The sequence below is a fragment of the Eriocheir sinensis genome, chromosome 54 (assembly GCF_024679095.1).
Source record: "Eriocheir sinensis breed Jianghai 21 chromosome 54, ASM2467909v1, whole genome shotgun sequence".
In the NCBI taxonomy this organism is placed as follows: Eukaryota; Metazoa; Arthropoda; class Malacostraca; order Decapoda; family Varunidae; genus Eriocheir; species Eriocheir sinensis.
In genome coordinates this window covers 5,793,429-5,814,813 of record NC_066562.1, presented here as the reverse complement: position 1 = coordinate 5,814,813, position 21,385 = coordinate 5,793,429, and the positions used below count along the sequence as shown (strand labels likewise).

The window sequence follows — 21,385 nt, the reverse complement described above, 5'->3', positions numbered from 1 at the left end:
ACGAGTAAAAAAAAAAAAGTGAGACGGTATTGAAAAAGTAAAGTAAAGTAAAAGTATTAGAGAAAATGTCTTAACTTCAACTTCAGAACTCAATTTGTAAGTTTTTTTCGGATACGAGTAAAAAAAAAAAGTGAAAGACCGTATCGAAAAATTATCCAGAAACTGTTTGGACTTTAATTTGTATCTCAAGTGAATTTATTTATTATTTTATTTATTCATATATTTATTTATTAGTACTTTCTGTCATGAATTCTAAATGGATTCTAAATAAAAATAAAAAAAGATGAAAGAAAACCCCCAAAAATATACAGAGGCAGTTTTGACTTTAATTTGCATCTGAAGTGAATTTATTTATTATTTTATTTATTCATATATTTATTTATTAGTATTTTCTGCCATGAGTTCTAAATGGATTCTAAATAAAAGAAAAAAACCAAAAGAGAAAACCCAAAAAATTCAGAGGCGGTTTTGACTTTAATTTGCATCTCAAGTGAATTTATTTATTATTTTATTTATTCATATTTATTTATAAGTATTTTCTGCTATGAGTTCTAAATGGAATAGTGCTTAGAGGCTGACTAACACTAACACTCCCTTATACCTTCCACCCTTTTGTACATAGACGCTCCCTCCTTCCACCCTAGTGATATAATGACTCTCTGATATACTTGAACAACTATATATATACATGTGGGGCTTTATATATATTACTGCAGAGAATATTGGGTGCTATATATATTGTTTTTCTTATACATGACTGCAATTTGAGGTCACTGTGAATTATATATGTGGGAATCAGTACTCTTGTGTGTGTGTGTGTGTGTGTGTGTATGGAATTGGTGAGGTCATGTAAGTATGTGTGTAGGTAAGTTTTTAAAAGGTTATGTACACTTTTCTTTCTTGTTCTCTCTCTCTCTCTCTCTCTCTCTCTCTCTCTCTCTCTCTCTCTCTCTGTCTCTGTCATTACCTCTCTTCTTTTCTTTCTCACTTTTCTTTTTCTCTATCTCAGTCTCCCTCTTTCTCTACCTCTACATTTACTTCTCTTTTTTTTATCTCTGTCTTTCTCTTTCGCCAAGTGGTTCTCTGTCTGTCTCTGTCTCTCTCCTTTTCTCTTTTATTCCCTTTTTCTTTACTTCTCTCCTTTTCTCTATCTTTTTCTTTGTCTCTCTCTACCTCTCTCTCACTTTCTCTTTCTAAACACAGTGTTGGTAATAAGACACACACACACACACACACACACACACACACACACACACACACACTTGCGTCATACACACCAACTCAAATAATGAACTAATCCATACAATTACCAACAACAACCTAACCTAACCTAACACAACCTTTCTCTCTCCCAAACTCCGCTGCCGTCAACTAACCCGGGATTGGTGCAACAACTAGGATGCTGGTGGTGGTGGTGGTGGAGGTGGTAGTGGTGGTGGTGGGGATGTTGGGAGTGTAGGAGTGCCGGTGCAGGAGGCCAGTATGGTTCTTCCGACACAGGGGCCACAGTACACTAACACCACCACGGATACCCCACCCACGGATCTGCACCAGGTGAGAGACGCGTGGCCTGCCTGGACTTATGTGTTATTCTTCCCTTCTTCTGAGACTTTATTTCAGGGTGTGTTGCGATGTGGTGTTTTCCCTCACGATGTCTGTATTTCTTTATTTCTGTGTGTTTGTCCGTGGTATGTTGTCTGTTCTCCTGTGGCCCGGACTTGTGTGTTTTTCTTTCCTTATTCCGAGGCTTTATTTCAGGGTGTGTTGCGATGTGGTGTTTTCCCTCACGATGTCTGTATTTCTTTATTTCTGTGTGTTTGTCCGTGGTATGTTGTCTGTTCTCCTGTGGCCCGGACTTGTGTGTTTTTCTTCCCTTCTTCCAAGACTTTATTTCAGGGTGTGTTGCGATGTGGTGTTTTCCCTCATGATGTCTGTATTTCTTTATTTCTGTGTGTTTGTCCGTGGTATGTTGTCTGTTCTCCTGTGGCCTGGACTTGTGTGTTTTTCTTTCCTTATTCCGAGGCTCTTTTTCAGGCTGTGTTGCGATGTGGTGTTTTCCCTCATGATGTCTGTATTTCTTTATTTCTGTGTGTTTGTCTGTGGTATGTTGTCTGTTCTCCTGTGGCCTGGACTTGTGTGTTATTCTTTCTTTCTTCCGAGACTTTATTTCAGGGTGTGTTGCGATGTGATGTTTTCTCTCATGACTTGATTCTTCCTTCTTTTTCTTTCACATATTTTCCTCTACTTTCATTCTCCTTTCTTCTTTCCTGTTTCTCCTTTTCCTTCTTTTTCTTTCTCTCATATTTTCCTCTACGTTCATTCTCCTTTCTTCTTTCCTGTTTCTCCTTTTCCTTCTTTTTCTTTCTCATATTTTCCTCTACTTTCTTTCTCCTTTCTTTCTTCTTTCACTTCTTTTCTTTCTTCCTAATGCTTGTTGTTTTTGCTGTTGTTGTAGTTGTTTTTATCCCTCAGGACATCTTCATTTCTCTCTCTATTTCTGTGTGTTTGTCTGTAATATGTTGTCCTGTTTTCCTGTGTCCTATGAAGTGTTTCCTTCTTACATTTTTCCTTGTTTTATTAATGTTATGATGCGTTATTTTCCCTCACGAGCTCATGGTATGTTGTCCTGTTTTCCTATGTCCTATGTAGTGTTTCCTTCCTGCATTTTTCCCTGTTTCTAGTGTGTTGTGATGTATTTTTATTTTCCTTTTCCTAAACTGGTCTTATCTAACCCTTTGTCTATTTTTCTTCCCTACTTGTTTTGTGTTGTCCTGTGTTGTGTTGTTTCCCTACTTGTTTTGTGTTGTCTCTGTGTTGTGTTGTGTCCCTACCTGTTTTGTGTTGTCTGTGTGTTCCGTTGTGTTCCTACTTGTTTTGTGTTGTCCTGTGTTGTGTCCCTAGTTGATTTGTGTTGTCCTGTGTTGGTGTTATGCCTCTAGTTGTTTTGTTTTGTGTACCTTGTTCTGTGTTGTCCTGTGTTGTGCTGTGTCCCTACTTGTTCTGTGTTGTCCTGTGTTGTGTTGTGCCCACCTGAATACCTTCCCTGTAGTGCGTAGATGTTGCTTTTATGAGTAGTGTAGTTTGCCCGCCTCCCTTGTCCCTTTAACTCCATGGTGGCTTACTGTGAGTCTGTGTTGCTGGGAGAGAGTGAGAGGGAGGGAGAGAAAATATAAATGCATGTAGTAATTGGTTTGTCATCATTCATTATTCAAAATCAAGGTGTTATTTTTTTTATTATTATATTTATTCTGTTCTAGTTTTAGTTTTCTTTTTCCTTTCTTTTTTCTTTCACTTTTCTTCTCTTTTTTTTATTTTCTTGTCCTGTCTTATTTCTGTTTTATTATATTTGGTTTTCATGATGTTATTTTTTTATTATTTTTATTTTATTTTAGTTTTAGTTTTCTTTTTCCTTTCTTTTTTCTTTCACTTTTCTTCTCTTTTTTATTTTCTTGTCCTGTCTTATTTCTGTTTTATATTTGGTTTTCTAGATGTTATTTTTTTATTATTATTTTTATTCTGTTCTAGTTTTAGTTTTCTTTCTCCTTTCTTTTTTTCTTTCACTTTTCTTCTCTTTTTTTTATTTTCTTGTCCTGTCTTATTTCTGTTTTATATTTGGTTTTCATGATGTTATTTTTTTATTATTATTTTTATTCTGTTCTAGTTTTAGTTTTCTTTCTCCTTTCTTTTTTTCTTTCACTTTTCTCCTGTCTTATTTTTGTTTTATCATATTTGGTTTTCTTTCTCCTATCTTTTCATTTTCTTTCATATTTTTCTTTTTTTTCCTCTTTTTCTTCCATTTTTCTTCTTTTCTTTTCCTGTCCTGTCTTATTTTTGTTTTATTTTATTTAGTCTTCTTTTTCCTATCTTTTCATATTTTCTCTTTTCTTTCATTCTTATTTTTCATTTTCTTTTCATTTTCTTTCGTCATTTCTCTTTTCCGTTACTTATGTTTTGCCCTGTCCCCTCCCCCCTTATCTGACCCTCGTATGTGTGTATCTAAATCCACTAAGAACACTTTAATTCACCTCTATGTAAATAAAACTCTACATACGTCACTTTAAAACCCTATCCTTAGTAAACCTCAACGTATCAACTTCAAACCCTTTCCTGCATTAAGCTTGCACACTGAATCCTTCTAAACCACACCGCCTAAGCTTATTTGTCCCCACTTAAGTAATTCTGATAGTAAGCTTATATTTTGTCCTTTAAACCCTTTCCTGCATTAAACTCTCACACACTGAATCATCCTAAAGCACATCGCCTAAGCTTATTTGTGTGTTTTGTCCCCTGTTAAAGTAATTCCGACAGTAAGCTTATTTGTCTCATTTTTAAGTCCGTTACAAGTTAAAGCCTTCATTTGATTTGTATGGATGACTCTCCCATCACCCTCCCTGCACCTAAAGAGAAGATAGTTGTTACCCTGGGAGACAGACAGACATATGGACGACCCTCCCCTGTCACCCTCCCTGCACCTGAAGAGAAGATAGTTGTTACCCTGGGAGACAGACAGACATATGGACGACCCTCCCCTGTCACCCTCCCTGCACCTGAAGAGAAATAGTTGTTACCCTGGGAGACAGACAGACATATGGACGACCCTCCCCTGTATCCCTCCCTGCACCTGAAGAGAAGATAGTTGTTACCCTGGGAGACAGACAGACATATGGACGACCCTCCCCTGTCACCCTCCCTGCACCTGAAGAGAAGATAGTTGTTACCCTGGGAGACAGACAGACATATGGACGACCCTCCCCTGTCACCCTCCCTGCACCTGAAGAGAAGATAGTTGTTACCCTGGGAGACAGACAGACATATGGACGAACCTCCCTGTCACCCTCCCTGCACCTGAAGAGAAGATAGTTGTTACCCTGGGAGACAGACAGACATATGGACGACCCTCCCCTGTATCCCTCCCTGCACCTGAAGAGAAGATAGTTGTTACCCTGGGAGACAGACAGACATATGGACGACCCTCCCCTGTCACCCTCCCTGCACCTGAAGAGAAGATAGTTGTTACCCTGGGAGACAGACAGACATATGGACGACCCTCCCCTGTCACCCTCCCTGCACCTGAAGAGAAGATAGTTGTTACCCTGGGAGACAGACAGACATATGGACGACCCTCCCCTGTCACCCTCCCTGCACCTGAAGAGAAGATAGTTGTTACCCTGGGAGACAGACAGACATATGGACGACTCCCTGTCACCCTCCCTGCACCTGAAGAGAAGATAGTTGTTACCCTGGGAGACAGACAGACATATGGACGACCCTCCCCTGTCACCCTCCCTGCACCTGAAGAGAAGATAGTTGTTATCCTGGGAGACAGACAGACATAAGGATGACCCTTCCCTGTCACCCTCCCTGCACCTGAAGAGAAGATAGTTGTTACCCTGGGAGACAGACAGACATATGGACGACCCTCCCCTGTCACCCTCCCTGCACCTGAAGAGAAGATAGTTGTTACCCTGGGAGACAGACAGACATATGGACGACCCTTCCCTGTCACCCTCCCTGCACCTGAAGAGAAGATAGTTGTTACCCTGGGAGACAGACAGACATATGGACGACCCTATCCTGTCACCCTCCCTGCACCTGAAGAGAAGATAGTTGTTACCCTGGGAGACAGACAGACATATGGACGACCCTTCCCTGTCACCCTCCCTGCACCTGAAGATAGTTGTTACCCTGGGAGACAGACAGACATATGGACGACCCTCCCCTGTCACCCTCCCTGCACCGGAAGAGAAGATAGTTGTTACCCTGGGAGACAGACATATGGACGACCCTTCCCTGTCACCCTCCCTGCACCTGAAGAGAAGATAGTTGTTACCCTGGGAGACAGACAGACATATGGACGACCCTATCCTGTCACCCTTCCTCCTCCTAAAGAGACAACAGACAGACAAACAGACAGATAGAGGCCTCAGTACCCTTCCTTTCCATAGTCCTTCATTCTGTCCCTCCCCTTACTCTCCCTTTACCTCACTAGAAGACAACCACCTGGATAGACACAGACATACAAACAGACATACAGACAGATAGATTGCCTCCATACCCTTCCTTTCCCTAGCCATTGATGCTCTCCCTCCCCTTACTCTCTTCCTTTATCTCACTAGAAGACGGTCACCTGGATAGACACAGACAGACAGATTGCCTCCATTCTCTTCCTCCTTTCCAGACAGAAACATGATGCCATTTCATTTGCCTTTTCCATTTCATCTCCTGTCAATGTGTTGCCTTCCCTCCCCCTCCCTTTTTTTTTTGTGTGTGTGTTTGGTTACATATAAGGTGCTTTTTTGAGTCGGTATTCTGTGTGTTGGTTGTTTTGATATCAGTATTAATTGTAACTTAGTATTTTGCTGTTCACTAATATTATCGTTGTTATTAGTTCTTCAGATAAACTTTTAGTGACATAGAAACTGGTGTGAGGTGACCAGAGGAACAGACACAGAAAATCACTGCATAAAAAGATTTCCGTTAATGCTGCGTGTGTTAATGTCATGTGTGTTATCGGAACCTTCTATCACGCCACAAATAGGATCAGTAAATGACTCATAATGCTCACTCATGACAAGGTGGTGTGCGATTAGCTTAAAAAAAAAAATTGGTTAAAAAGATTTCCATTGATGCTGCGTGTGTTAATGTCATGTGTGTTATCGGAACCTTTTACCACGCCACAAATAGGATCAGTAAATGACTCATAATGCTCACTCATGACAAGGTGGTGTGCGATTAGCTTAAAAAAAAAAAATTGGTTAAAAAGACTTACGTTGATGATTCGTGTGTTGACGTTGTGTGTGTTATCTGCACCATTCATCACGCCACAGATATGATCAGTGAATGACTCATAACACCCACTCATAACAAGGTGGTGTACAATTAGCTTAAAAAGTCTTGTCTGTCGTTCTGTAAAAAAATGAATACCTTTAAAAGTAGTTGATGTGAGAAGCGTGTGTGTTTCATAATACCAACCATCACGCCACAAGTAAGATCAGTGAGGGACTCGTAACACCCACTCATAACAAGGTGGTGTGCAATTAGCTTAAAAAGAGTCTTGTCTGTCGTTCTGTAAAAAATGAATACCTTTAAAAGTAGTTGATGTGAGAAGCGAAAGAGTTTTATAATATCAACCATCACGCCACAAGTAAGATCACAGAAGGACTCGTAACACCCACTCATAACAAGGTGGTGTGCAATTAGCTTAAAAAGAGTCTTGTCTGTCGTTCTGTAAAAAATGAATACATTTGAAAATAGTTGACGTGAGAAGCGAAAGTGTTTTATAATATCAACTGTCACGCCACAAGTAAGATCAGAGAGGGACTCGTAACACCCACTCATAACAAGGTGGTGTGCAGTTTGCTAAAAAAAATAAATAAATAAATAAAATCGCTGTAGAAATGTAAAAAATAAATTCTCGTAACATTTTAAAACCATCGTCACTTTTCCCTTTCCGTAATAAGCGCAACACAAACACTTTCTGGTCCGTTCCTCTCGTCACCTTCCACCTAAGCTTCTCCGTAAGGCTTCCCTGCTCCCTCAAGTAACATAGTAGTGATAATGTTTCCTCCATAAACCCCTCCCTCTCCTCCCTCTGCTCCTCCTCCTCCTCCTGTTGCATTTAACGTAGAGAGTAGTTGGTCCCTCACCCTCCCATCTGTAACCCTGAACAACCCTTGGTAGAGCTAAGGACGGCAATGTTGCAGAAAGAAAAAAACGTAAAGACGAGAAAAAAACATCAGTACGCCTCAAAGTAACCCGGGTATTATTAGAAAACTCGAGAACGTTCCAGCGCTCACTACCACAAGTTGATCTGCGTAATGTTCCGAGTCGTCCATTAATATCTGTAATACAAAGACATTATTAACCCAGTAGCTGTGGGGATCATGTTTCTTAAAGGCCCTCTAAGCGAATTAATGAGAAAAAAAAAATCATCACTCACGCAAACCATTATATAATTGATAATAACACATTTGTAATCAATTGGTGCATCCTCTATTTTGGGGGATTTATGTAAAGGAAAAAATTTGGCCCGTCACTCCTACCATGTTAAAGAACTAAGATCATTACCTTGCTCACTGCCACAAGTTTATCAGTGTAAATTTTCCTGAGATGTGCACTGAACTTTGAGGTAGAGAGCAGAAAACCACCAGGAAAACCAAGGAAGACGTGGAGAAAGGTGGTGGAGGAAGATATGAGGAGGCTGAGCATCACGGAAGAAACGGCTATGGACCGGCAACAGTGGAGGAGGCTCATATCCCGTCCAACCCCACCATAGGGAATAAATGGGCGTTAAACGATGATGATGATGAATGTTTCCAGTTTTCTAATAATGTCTTAAATACCACGAGGCATACCCATGTTTTCTTTCTACGTACATTGTTGTCCTGAGCGATGAAGCATTCCGGTTTGCCCCGCTGTACCATAACAAACTGTAGTGCATGGCTCCTTGCTGGTCCATAGGTTGCATGTGAGGGGGAGGCCGGTGGCAGGCCGAGGGGTCACCCGCTGTCCCCGGCTCCACCCCGCACCACCCCGCTCACCATCGTCATCAGTCCCCCTCCATCAACGTCGCCGCAGCCGCCGTTCCAGGTAAAGCCGCCGCCCACACCGCCAGGAGGCTCTGGTGTGGCGACGGTGACGGATGTGTGTTGGTGTGGCGGGGACGAGAATGTCCAGCCGCCGCACCGCCCTTGGAAGAGAGAGAGAGAGGGAGAGAGAGAGAAAGAGTAAATTAGGCCGTCTATATTTTAGCAAGACAGAGCCACCATATAGAACAGAGTACCCACCATATTGAATAGAGTACCCACCATATAGAACAGAGTACCCACCATATAGAACAGAGTACCCACCATATAGAACAGAGTACCCACCATATAGAACAGAGTACCCACCATATAGAACAGAGTACCCACCATATAGAACAGAGTACCCACCATATAAAATAAAGTACCCACCATATAGAACATAGTACCCACCATATAGAACAGAGTACCCACCATATAGAACAGAGTACCCACCATATAGAAGAGAGTACCCACCATATAGAACAGAGTACCCACCATATAGAACAGAGTACCCACCATATAGAACAGAGTACCCACCATATAGAACAGAGTACCCACCATATAGAACAGAGTACCCACCATATAGAACAGAGTACCCACCATATAGAACAGAGTACCCACCATATAGAACAGAGTACCCACCATATAGAACAGAGTACCCACCATATAGAACAGAGTACCCACCATATAGAACAGAGTACCCACCATATAGAATAGAGTACCCACCATATAGAACAGAGTACCCACCATATAGAACAGAGTACCCACCATATAGAACAGAGTACCCACCATATAGAACAGAGTACCCACCATATAGAACAGAGTACCCACCATATAGAATAGAGTACCCACCATATAGAATAGAGTACCCACCATATAGAACAGAGTACCCACCATATAGAACAGAGTACCCACCATATAGAACAGAGTACCCACCATATAGAACAGAGTACCCACCATATAGAACAGAGTACCCACCATATAGAACAGAGTACCCACCATATAGAATAGAGTACCCACCATATAGAACAGAGTACCCACCATATAGAACAGAGTACCCACCATATAGAATAGAGTACCCACCATATAGAACAGAGTACCCACCATATAGAATAGAGTACCCACCATATAGAACAGAGTACCCACCGTATAGAACAGAGTACCCACCATATAGAATAGAGTACCCACCATATAGAATAGAGTCCCCACCACATGTCACAAGGTACGGTAGTTTGTCCCTTGCTCAGTTCTGACGTAGTAAACTTGCCGCGTATACAATTAAAATCACAGACCAAAATATGAATGTTTGAATTACAGGAAGGCTAGTTTCTTGAATGTATTTCTTCAAAGATAAGAAAGTGCATGACAATAAAGTAGCAAGTGTGAAAATTAGCAGAAAATAAAATAATTGGGTCAGCACACCACAGCAACAGCCACAGCACAGCATGGCATATCTCTCTCTCTCTCTCTCTCTCGCTCTCTCACTCTCTCTCTCTTCAGGGTGCATAAAATAATAATAATAATAATAATAATAATAATAATAATGATGAGTAACCTTTTGGAGCTCCAGGTAGCAGCTTCCCAACCCTTCCCAGATAGTGATTTTTAGAACTCATCAAAATAGTGTTAGAACTTCACTCACGCTAGACCTACAAACCCATCATAGAACTCCTCACCCATGCTAGAAATTATGGTTACTCTGATTATTTTCCCCTAATGTATTTTAGAATATATTTGTGTTTTGTATTTCCCAAGATGAAGGCTCTTGGCGTGTGCTTCCTTTGGTCTTTTGTTTCCAAGTTGACCTACAAGACACATGTAGATGAAGTAGAGTTTGAAGCAGGACTCTTTGGTGTGTGGTGTATGGTAACACACTCACCGTAACACACGAGGCTGCACCTGTGTGTCCTTGTTTTTGGTCTGTTAGGACATTTACACGTTCTGACGCAGCAGCAGTGAAGTAGTAAACATCAACAGAGACTCAGCAAGCCCAGCACTTGTTTGATAGTGGCAGACCTCCATACACCATTTTATCTCCCTCCACTGCCTTGGGACCTCTGACTCTCTGTTATGTTCCTTTAATGCATGTTTCCCATTTGCAGAAAATAAGCTTTCCAAGCAATGCACAAGAAACAGTGATCAAGTTCTACACTTTATTTCTTCTAGCAAGAACTGAGAAGCAAATGAATTTTAAGCCACATTTTTTTTCTTCATATTAGTATATAAAATTTTCTCTCGTATTTGTTTCCATTGTTATATTCCAGCCAGTAGAGTGGTGTGGTGTGTTGGGTGTGGTGGTCAAGGAGTGTGCGGTGAGTGTTGTTGTGTCTCCTTGCAGGGCAGCGTCAGCGTTGGGGGGGAGGACCGGCTGGAGCAGCTGCCCCCGGCGATGGGCGGCCGGGACATGACCCACACAACGGGCGTCCTGGTGACCCCCTCGGTGACCCTGGAGGCGGTGAGTGAGGGCGTGCCCATCAGCGGCGACGTGTTCCAGGGGTACCGCGTGGTGCCCCAGCAGGCCATCAACCCCCCAGGCCTGCACCAGTTTGCCTTCCCCCAGGATATGCCCGAGGGGACCACCGTCAGCATCATCCCCCAGCCCGGCATGGCCATGGGGGAGGCCGGCCAGATGGACCCCAACCACATGGCCCTGGGCACGGCCTACATGGCTCACCTTGGCCAGGTGCGTGGAGACAGTGGCCAGGTGCTAGTGGAGGGCGGCCAGCCCGTCATGCCACACAGCTACCAGGACGTCACCCCCATAGGCCTGGCACACGGCGCCACGCAGGCCATGCCCACGGACATGCCGCCAGGTGAGTCCCTTTCTGACACCCAGCCCTGAGCAGTGTCATGGCTGCATAATGGTTGTTGTGGAATAAAGGCGAGTGTTTCCTCCCTGGCCGTGTGTGTCATGCTGTGTTGTGTTGCAGAAATGGGCATGTCCGGCGCAGCCCTACAGCTGCACCAGGGCGTCATGCTGGCCATGCCCGCCAGCTCCGTCCAGCGCAACAGGATGGACCTCAACGCACTCCGGGAACAACTGCAGAAGCTGGTGCCCGGCGCACACCTCACCCTCACCCACCACCACACTGAGGTAGGCCCTACCCCAGCCCCTCTCTCCTCCCCCTCCCTCTGTGCCTCCATACCCCACACAGCCCTGCTCTGGCCCCCCTGCAGACACTTATGCCCCACTCTGTGTTTCAGGGCGCCGTCAGCTCCGGGTCACCGTCCCTGGAGGGCCTGCCGCCAGTGTACCCGCAGGTGCCCCAGACGGTGCGGCTGCCGGGCGGGGAGACGGTGGCGCTCCATCCTGTCATGATGGACACCCACTGCCAGGCGCCGCTCACCATGCTGCCCGTGGGCATGGACAAGGACGCAGGGGCTGCCCCGCTGCAGCCCGGCCCGCCTCTGTCCCGCACACCCTCCCTCAAGGAGTCTGAGGAGGTGGGAGATGGGCGGCAGACCAGGATAGCACGCTTCCAGGTCACCAAGGTGGCCGAAGAGTCCATCAGGAGAGGTGGGTCGCCCGTGTGTGTGTGTGTGTGTGTGTGTGTATTTACCTAGTTGTATTTACCTAGTTGTGACACACGGGAAAAGAGCCATACTCGCGCTATCCCATCTCCATATCCTCTCTTATCCAACTTTTCCTTAAAATCATGTGTGTGTGTGTGTGTGTGTGTGTGAGTGTGTGTATGTAAATAATAATAATAATAATAATAATAAATGGTTTATTCATTTATAGGCAGCCATAAGGGTGAAAATAAACAAAAGTGTGTGTGTGTGTGTTTACCTAGTTGTATTTACGAGCTTGTGATATACACACGCTGAGCCGTGCCTGTTGGGTGTTGTCTGTATGGCTGCTCACCCCAATACGCCAGTCACCCTTGATGGTCACCGCTGCCTTGCCCACAGCCTCCGACGCCTCCACCGCCAGCAGCCCCGTCAGCTCCCCAGTTCGTCGCGGTCGCTTTGCCGTCACCAAGGTGGCTGAGAGCGTGGACTCCACCGAGGGCGGGTCTGGCAGCACCGCCCCGACGCCTGCCCCACCAGACACCCCGAACCTGGCCCCGCAGCCCCTTGAAGACCTCCAGGTGAGTCACAGCTCCTCTTTGTGCTGCAGGTAAGGTGTCTTCCTCTGGAGTTCACTTTCTTCTCGATATTTCACCAAAGTCTTGTGCAGAGGAGCCAAAACTGTACCAGAGGGTGTTGGTGAGGCGTGGGTCATGGCTCGTGGATGCTGGATGGATGGACGGATGGTGGGATGGATAGTTGGATGGCTGGATGAATGGATGGATGGCTGGATGGATGGATGAATGGATGGATGGATGGATAGTTGGATGAATGGATGGATGGATGGGTGAGTGGCTGGATGCTGTGGTAGTGTTTGAACTGTATGTTGCTGGTTTCTGGTGCCTTAATCCGGATAAATCAGTGTTGTAGATGCTAGGAGAAGGGCTTCTTATTTACCTGTAGCGTCTTGAATGTACCTCACTGGTTTATGTCATCTTAACCTGGATAAATCAGTGTTATAGAGGCTGAAAAAAATCTTAGTTTACTTGTCTATTTGTAGTGCTGTAAAAAGATATTCTAATGTATTCTAATAGGGTGCTAAATATTCAAATGTATCTGATATTCTAATGGGAAGAACTGAATGTATCAAAAATGTGTTCTAATAGTTCTAAATGTATTCTGATGGAGTATTAATGGAAGAGTACTGAATATTCTAATGTATATAATATTCTAATGGAGTGATGTGTAGAGTGACCAACACAAGCTTTCCCTTTTAGAATAGTTACCCAGCGCTGTACGGCAAGTCCCAGGCCGTGTGCGTAATGCTGAACAGGTACCTTATAGGCTGGTATTATAAGACACTTTCGCTTCGCACATCAGTATTTCTAAAGGTCAAAGAGTGGATCAATGAGGTTCTAATGAGTGTTCCTTTAGGGTCATGGTTCAGAGAAAGGGTCACACTACCACCAGGGTCATAAAACTACTACTGGAAATGCCCACAACTCCTACGAAAGCCTTGTCAAATAGATGTTCTTGGGCGACGAAATGTCTTATAATTCGACCATATATAGTGTCCACGCTCCTCCCTCTTTTAGAATAACAATAATAAAAGTACCTGTTGCGCTAGCCGAGGGTCTGCTGTATAAAGTTAGCCCAGACCTGTAAGCCAAGTCCCGGGTTGTGTTAGTAATACCGCGCCTCCTGTAGGGCCACACCTTGGAGCCTCCCTCTGCCGCCCCCTCCCTGCCTCCCTCCATGTCCTCCTCACTGGTCATGGAGGACAGCCCAGCCTCCTCCCCCGCTGAGAGGGTCCGTGCAGCCTCCACGCACACATCCCCCGAAGAGCAGCCCCTTAGTCCTGATGGCAGCCGCAGCAGTGCCGTATGTATTTGGGTATTAGAGAGGGAGGGGAGGTATGATTGGCCTTTTAGCTGTGCCTCGTCAATCAGTCGCTTCCCTGTGTTGAATGTGCAGCAGCCTGTGTTGTGTTGTGTTGTGTTGTGTTGTGTTGTGTTGTAGGAGAGATGAACACTTGAGTTGCGGAGTCCAGGGTCGTTAGTTCAGCCCGAGACTTCTGTTCCTTTAGTCATGTTTGATTCCCTTGCATGGTTGAGTCCCAAGTACATTTGTGTTGCATGATTTTTTTATTTTATTTTTATTTTTTATTTTTTTTATTGGATAACATGCATGACTTAGCCTTACAGTACTGTCAGTAATTAATTATGTGTTTGATTAATGACTAGTTCCATGTGATTGAGTCGCAGCGTAAGTTTTAAAGATGCACACTAAGAAATATTTTGCTTTCTTTAGGTTGTTACTAGACCCCCTGGCGATAGGTGGCCGCCCCCGCCCCCGCCCTCACTCTCTTCCTCTGCCTCTCCCCAGCAGACTCCTCAGGCTGGATGGGCCGCCACCACCCTCCCTTACCCACCCACTCCTAATCCTCACACTCCTAACCTCCTCTCTGCCAAGACCGCCACCGCTGCCGCGGCCGCTGCCACGCCTGCTGCCACTAACCAGCGGGCCAGGATCACTGCTTTCAGGAACAGCAAGGCACTGCAATGTCAAACGGACCCCCGCCCCCTCCTCACCAAGACACCCTGGGGATCCACAGAAAAACCCATCCCCCCCGTGCTCCCCCGGCCTGCCCAGGATGACACAGGCTGGAAAAGGTCTGAGGGCCTGGGGGAAGGTGCCACCCTGGCTGCCAATACCCAGAGAGGCAGCTCAGGCCAACTAGTGTCCATGAGGAGCACCTCCTACGATGCCGACACAGAGGAGATCTCTGAGGCCCTGCTGAGCAGCGACTGTGAGGCCACACACCACAGCAGCAGCAGTGGCAGCAGCAGGGCTGCGCCCATACCCATTCCTGCCAAGTCCCTCAGCGTGAGCTCAAGCTCCCTGACCAAGGAGAGATCCCAAGGGCCCCCCAAAGGCAAAATCATTAAGTGTTCCAAAAAGACAGGCAGCACCAGCTGGCTGGACCGCAGCAGCAGCATCTATGACCTGGGCAGCCTGTTCCAGGAGGTGAAGCAGTCCCGCGAGGTGCTGCACAAGTCCCGGGAGTACCTGGCCCCCCGGTCCTCCAGAAAGCCAGGCAGCAGCAACGGCGGCGGCGGCGGCGGCGGCCCGCTGTCCCGCACCAAGAGTGTCAACAGTCTGCAGCACATGGGCCTGGCCCGGGCCAAGGACACCGGCCTGTCCAAGTCCTCCTGGGAACTGAACGATAATGACCGGACACCACCGTTCTTCCACCCGCTACGCACGGCCAGCAGCTCCAGCTTCAGCGAGAGTCGCCACCAATGGGGCCACTCGCCGGCCCATAAGAGGAACCCAACCCTGCGGCGCCTCACCGGCCGGGACAGACATAGCATCGGGGACTCCGTGTACCACACCGTCCACACCCCATCCAGCCACGACCACGGCCAGCCACGGGGCCGGCTGGGGGCCACCTCCCCCGGCCACCACGCCACCCCCCAGGCCCCAGATTTCCAGGACGACGTGTACTACACCATCCAGGGCGGCGGTGATGTAACACAGCACTACCAGGCCGAGGAGACCCGGCCCTGGCAGCCGCTGCCAGAGGAGCGCCGCGCCCTGGCCGCCTCCAGCACCAGCAGCGACGACTCTGAGGCGGAGGAGTCCATGTACCAGCCCCTGCAGGAGTGGCCGCCCATGGAGGCCCTCAACCCACACTACTTCATGGAGCGCCCCTTCTCTCCCAGCGACCCCTACGGCCCCCACTACCCCCCACCGGAGTTCTATGGCCCCTATTACCCCCCGGAGGCCTACAGCCCCCACTACTCCCCCACCTCCACCCGGCACTCCTGGCATGCCCCACGCCCCCACTCCCCCTACTACCCCCCGCTGTCCCCCAAGAGCCCCCGCAGCCCCCGCCACCACCGCCGCCACCACAAGGGTTACCAGGGCGGCGGCCACTCTCCCTACCAGACCTACCACGGCCCCCACCCCCACTTCTTCCCCCCACCCTTCCTCTGCCCCCCCCCCCAGCGCTCCCCCCAGGCCCTTTACTATCAGCCTTCGCGTGCCTGCATGCTCCACAGCCACCCTCACTCCCCCGGCGCCCGCCAGTGGCCCGCCCAGCCTGAGATGGGCTGCGTGTGCTCTTGGACAGTAAGTTCCTGCACCGGGCATCAACGTTTGGGCACTGTGGGATCCTGTCGCTGTCAGTGTGGGGTCCTGCCGCCCCCACACCCTGTCCTGTCTTTCCCTCTGTCTACCACCGCCACCACCACCACCACCACCACCCTCATGCCCCAAGTCACCCAAGTTTGGTTTTGTGACGGCCTTCTCTGGGAAACTTCAGAAAAGAAGTCATGTGTCTACCTGACGAAGCTATCCCCCCCTGCCCTCACCTCCCTCCCTGTCCCTGCGCCTTGTAGCCCTGCACAGACATAGCTTGTGCTTGCTAGTGCTTCTGTAGATGCCTGTGGCTAGGAGAGAGGCTGTAGGAGCTTGTTAACACTACTAACATAGAGGACAGGGTCTTCTCTCTTTGCAGGTTGTGGTAACAGTAATACTACTAACAAAATGTGAATGTGTAAGACTGACATGATGTTCCTAATACAGCGGTGAATGTGTGATTTTTTGGCAGCGTGACGGACTCTTGAGGCATTCAGGGGAGGAGGGTGGAAGGGACAAGCCATTTTTTCTAGCCTGGGAAGAAAGAACAAGAAAGATTGCGATGGAAAAACTGACCTTGTGTTTGGTGTACCGAGGGTGGCTTTTCCCATGCATCTTATACCTTGTTCTTCCTGGGGGGTTCTTCGTGCCTTTCCCAGTGCAGACTAGAAAAAATGGCTGTGTCCTTCATGCCTCTTCTCCTCCAAGTGTCTCATGTATTTCCAGGGGTGTCAAGTGTCGGGTGAGTTTTTGAGTTCATGGTAGTGTGAGTTTGGCCACACAGATCACATCCCAGCACCACCAGAGTGTTGTGCTGGTGTGGTGCTCAGGGTGAGTTCTGTGCCTTCTTGCTGGGACTCAGGACCACATTGAAGCCACAGCCATGGTGCTTGGAGTATGAAACCAGAGCTGTAGGATAGAAGAGTTTGCCCCTCCATCACAGGCCTATGCTGTTACTAAGAGCTGTGCAAAAGTCAAATTGATGCTAGTAGTGTTTTTTTGGTGCTGTGGGTGTGGTGAGAGTCTCGAAGAAGTACCCAGAGCATAAAAAACACAATTGTATCAGCATTAATGTGAATTTTTGAGTGGGTCTTTTGGTAACAGCGTGGCACCTGTGATGAAGGGCTAAGCTCTCCTGTTCTATGGCTCTTGTGTGGCTCTGTCAGAAACCTGGAGCAGATGGTGTGCCTTGAACGTGTTGAGGAGCAGTGATTGTCTTGGGGTGTGTTGGGCTGTGGTGGTGCCTAGTGTTTCAAGTTTTGTGTGTGTGTGTGTGTGTGTGTGTGTGTGTGTGTGTGTGTGTGTGTGTGTGTGTGTGTGTGTGTGTGTGTGTGAGCCTTGCCTGGGGTGTGGGCATCAGTGTGCCGTGTGAAGGAGGGCCGTGTGTGTGTGAGGGAGAGTGTGATTTGTCTTTTCTTTCAAGGAGGAGGAGCCAGAGACAATCAAGCAGGAGCCGGAGGAGTACTCTGAGGACGACGACAGCTTCCAGCAGCTGCTGACCAAGTAAGTGTTGCCAGTGTTTCCATGATGAGCAGTGTTGAAGTGTTGTGCCAGACCTTGCAGGGAAACCATCGATGTGAAGTGTGAGTGACACGCTGTCCCTAACCACTGTGCCTCGCCCCCCTCAGGCAAGAGATGGAGGAGGCTGAGCTGCGTCGCCGCCACCAGCAGGAGCGTGAGGCCTTTAGGGTGCGGCGGCAGCAGCGACACCAACAGAAGCGGCGGCCCAAGTCACTGCAGCTGTCCTCCTCACCAAGCCCCTCCACCCTGCCCGCCACCCCTCCATCTCCCCACCCCCCCGGGGAGACTATCAGGGCAGGGGCAGGGACAGACACCGTGACCTCCTCTGACAACGCCACGGAGGCCTCAGGCGCATCCTCCCACAAGAAGGGGCGCACCATCTCTGAGGACATGCTGGAGCTGGTGCAGAATCTCGGGGCACCACGACAGGTGGCCCGGCCCCCCCAGGGCAAGATGACCCTCAACCAGATGATGGCGCAGCAGCAGAAGGCCATGGCCGGTATGCAGGCCGGCCATGGCCAGCGGCCGGCCTACTCGGTGGGTGTGTCTGCCTCGCCCTACCACACCCAGTACTTCTCAGCGTTCCACACATTCCCCCTCCCCTACCAGCGCCTGCCCGACGGCTCCCTGGTCACCCTGCCCCACCTGGATGATGGGGCTGCCGCCGCCGCCGCTGCAGCCACCGCTGCCACCAGCGCCAACCCACCGCCGCCTAGCAGCAGTAGCAGCAGCAGTAGCAGCAGTAATCTACAGCAGCAGCAACAGCAGCAACAGCAGCAGCAGCAACAGCAGCAGCAGCAGCAGCAGCAGCAGCAGCAGCAACAGCAGCAGGCTGCTGCAGCCGCAAGTGCCTCCTGGGTACAGTGGCAGCAGCAGTAGGTTCGGCCAACATTCCAAGTTCCCGCTGATTGTCGGGAATCTCCATCTGTGATCCTGTAGTTTTGTTCTGTTGACACCTTCTGGAGCTGGACTCTGGTCGTCAGCAGCGGGGGCGGCGAGTGCCTTCCTGCCGGGCCGGTAGGCGGCGCCTCACGCTGCCCTGCAACACAGGGGTGAGGGGGGTAGGGGTCAGTCAGGGCCTTCAGTGTTTCCGTTGCCAGAGACAGAGTTGCCAACTAGTCACCAACACGAGGGATGGAGGGAGTGCCCTCACTGCGCCGCGCCGCCCTGGGCCGGCCAGACCCTCGCCTGCTGACGCTGAGGCCGCCAGCCGTCGCTCTTTGTTCTGACATGACTGACTAGGTTTGTTGTTTGGTAGTGATTCTTTATTGTTTTGTTTTCTTGTTCCACGGCCGGGAGTGCGCGCGTTTGTGTCGATTCGCCTTGGCTTGGCCGGCCAAAGCGCCGCCCCGGCCCACTCTTTGTTGGTAGCACTAAGTAAGGGCTGAGTGATGTAAATGATGTAATATACTGTGTACAGAAAGTCTTGTACAGTGAGGGGCTGTGATGACTTGTTGAAGGTGTCGGCTCTGCCCTGGCCGGGGTGGGCAGGCAGGCAGGCCAGCGCTGATCGGTCTTCCACCGGCCCCTCCGAGGGCGTCCGTGCACTGCCCCTCGCCGGCTGGCCCAGCAGCCGGTGCTCCTCGTCTGGGGTCTCTGAGGATCACCGGGCTCTGCAAGAAGGCTTTCTCTCATTTAGTCTACGCGTAGCACTGCAATAGTAAGGGGTCTGGACGCTGTGCCAGGAACCTTGTGATGAAAATTGGTGCTACAGCCTTGCTTCACCCAGCATGTACGTTACCCAGGCGTCTCTCTACTGGTGGCCACGCTGGGCTGGGCGGGATGACGGCGGCACCACAGCAGAGTGGGGGAGGCATGCCTCCCCATACACACACACACACACACACACACACACACACTGTGCACTCACTAGGATGTGCTGATCAACCAACTTCCGAAGAACATTGGCAGGAAGAAGCGACAGTGGCAGTGGAACACTGAGAAGACACTCCGGTCAATGGTGTGGTGTGGCCATGGTGGTGTGGGTGCAGTGGTGCTGGGGAGTGTGGCTGACTGGCAGGACGGCACCGCATCACAGCCACAGGAGTGTGTTGTGTGTGCCCACCACCACCACCACCAGTGCTTCCACCCAGTGTCTCCTGAATACCATACACTTTGGGACTGACTGTGGAATGCCCAACATTACAACATTGGTCAACTAAACAGTGCATGGGTGTGGCCTTGCAGCCCAGTGATCCCCAGGGCCAGCCAGCCAGCCAGCCCCATGCCAGCCTCAAGTGCCAGCAATGGAGCTTCCCCAACCACCACCACCATCACCACCACCACCACCACCCTGGTTGGTGGCACCCTAACACCACCATGGGGTTGCCGCCACACACCGCCACCACCACTGCCGCCGCTTCGCCAGCCAGAGTCCGCCAGTGCCAGGTAGCTAGGCACAGCAGCACGCACCTGCCGCCCCGCCCAGCGCCGCCACGGTGGGGCGCGCCTCCACCGCCGTGCTGGCCTGGCTGGTGCTCAGCTTGTCCAGGTTTTCGCAGTCTTTGTAATCCAAATAAAAATTGGCTTTCTAGATTGCTGCCTCTATCCATTATTACTGAATATTTATGTTATCTAGATTATTGATATTGTAATATATTTTATATTCAGTTTTGTAAGGCTTGAATTGTAAGTTACTAAGACTCCTTCCATTACTACTCTTAAGTTTGAATTGGCTGCTGCCTTGTTTGCACACATTGTTGTGGACGCCAACACCGGCCGGCACTGCCTCACGGCGCCGGCCCCACACACTCTGCCGCCTGAACAAGATTCCAGGAGAAGTCCACTCTTTATTGTGCTGTAATATATCTTGTATGATAATAGAATTATTAAATAAAGTGGTGCAAAATTTTACCTCATTTGTTTCCAAGTTACCACATGTGCCTATGGAAAGGTATCTCACACGGATGTCAACCTTTCAGGCTGTGACAAGTTCAATAAATAGATAAGTTTAACAACCATAGAAAAATTGTACATATTCAAAGTTTATGCCCAGCTTGGTCCTTCAACACTAAAATTTACATGTTAGTATGGCACTTCTTGTGGTAAGTGTTCTGCAGTCTGTGACAAGTGAAGGCAAGCAATGACCCCAATCATCACCTTTCTTGACCCTGGAGTGCCCAGTGACCCGTGATCAGTTCAGGTCACCAGTGCATGGCCTGAAGCTTCTGGCACTGTGTGGCTTACAGTATTCATGGTCCAAAGATGTAGAACATAAGTAGACAAAGTAATGGAGACCGATCTATTGATCCAGGCCTGAGCTGCAGGGAGGCTGCTAAAACCAATCAACAGAGAATGCCTGCCAGACATTGGTGTAATTATTGAACCTTTCAAAACATTCAGCCAGGGAGTAGTTTAGCATGAAAATACAAGGCAATACAAAGCACCGCATGTATTAGTCAGATTTTTTTTATGACTCCGTCCTGTTATATACAATACCCTTAAGGCCCATTTTTAAGAGCACTTCAGATTTTATGGACTGAGTGCATCCCACTGACTGCAATTATAATTATATCTAGATATCCTATGGTAAGTGGACATCCAGAGAGCAGCCTATGACAACTGTGTGTATTGTGTAAGGATCACAATAATTTGTAGTGTGGCGACTAGGCCTGATGGACAAGCCTCCCATAACCCACTCAGCAAGC

The 21,385-nt window shown here is 48.4% G+C and overlaps 2 protein-coding genes and 1 long non-coding RNA gene across 45 annotated transcripts in view; 2 read left to right on the top strand and 1 right to left on the bottom strand.

The window, feature by feature from the left end:
- The window catches only part of LOC126983627 (serine/threonine-protein kinase WNK1-like), a 167,535-nt gene extending 146,944 nt beyond the window's left edge, over positions 1-20,591 (top strand). For 14 of the 21 annotated variants that reach the window (XM_050836489.1, XM_050836487.1, XM_050836495.1 and 11 more), the window contains 10 exons: positions 1,399-1,554; positions 8,461-8,589; positions 10,903-11,377; positions 11,495-11,658; positions 11,769-12,081; positions 12,477-12,655; positions 13,782-13,955; positions 14,385-16,208; positions 17,641-17,720; positions 17,846-20,591. In XM_050836489.1, the coding sequence (XP_050692446.1) occupies positions 1,399-1,554; positions 8,461-8,589; positions 10,903-11,377; positions 11,495-11,658; positions 11,769-12,081; positions 12,477-12,655; positions 13,782-13,955; positions 14,385-16,208; positions 17,641-17,720; positions 17,846-18,617 (4,266 nt within the window). In that variant the 3' untranslated portion in view covers positions 18,618-20,591. The remainder of the gene's footprint in view (positions 1-1,398; positions 1,555-8,460; positions 8,590-10,902; positions 11,378-11,494; positions 11,659-11,768; positions 12,082-12,476; positions 12,656-13,781; positions 13,956-14,384; positions 16,209-17,640; positions 17,721-17,845) is intronic. The other 7 variants (XM_050836488.1, XM_050836485.1, XM_050836482.1 and 4 more) reach the window with 6 other exon arrangements.
- LOC126983630 (uncharacterized) lies at positions 3,802-7,137 on the bottom strand. 23 transcript variants are annotated; one of them, XM_050836501.1, is made up of 8 exons: positions 6,664-7,130; positions 5,738-6,517; positions 5,593-5,667; positions 5,368-5,517; positions 5,218-5,292; positions 4,846-5,145; positions 4,622-4,771; positions 3,811-4,547 (listed from the first exon to the last, which is right to left on the bottom strand). In XM_050836501.1, exons 2-8 carry the CDS (start codon positions 5,773-5,775, stop codon positions 4,268-4,270), a joined length of 1,068 nt encoding a protein of 355 aa, XP_050692458.1. In that variant the 5' UTR covers positions 5,776-6,517; positions 6,664-7,130; the 3' UTR covers positions 3,811-4,267. The 23 variants fall into 23 exon arrangements, 9 of the variants coding, with proteins under 9 accessions (XP_050692467.1, XP_050692458.1, XP_050692459.1 ...); XR_007736049.1 differs by lacking the exon at positions 6,664-7,130 and having other exon boundaries at positions 3,804-4,547; positions 4,921-5,145; positions 5,809-5,890; XM_050836510.1 differs by lacking the exon at positions 6,664-7,130 and having other exon boundaries at positions 3,804-4,397; positions 5,738-5,861.
- On the top strand, positions 7,064-7,956 carry LOC126983634 (uncharacterized). Its single transcript, XR_007736067.1, has 2 exons — positions 7,064-7,185; positions 7,345-7,956. It is a non-coding gene; the product is annotated as an uncharacterized LOC126983634 (long non-coding RNA).
- Positions 20,592-21,385: the final 794 nt, after the last annotated feature.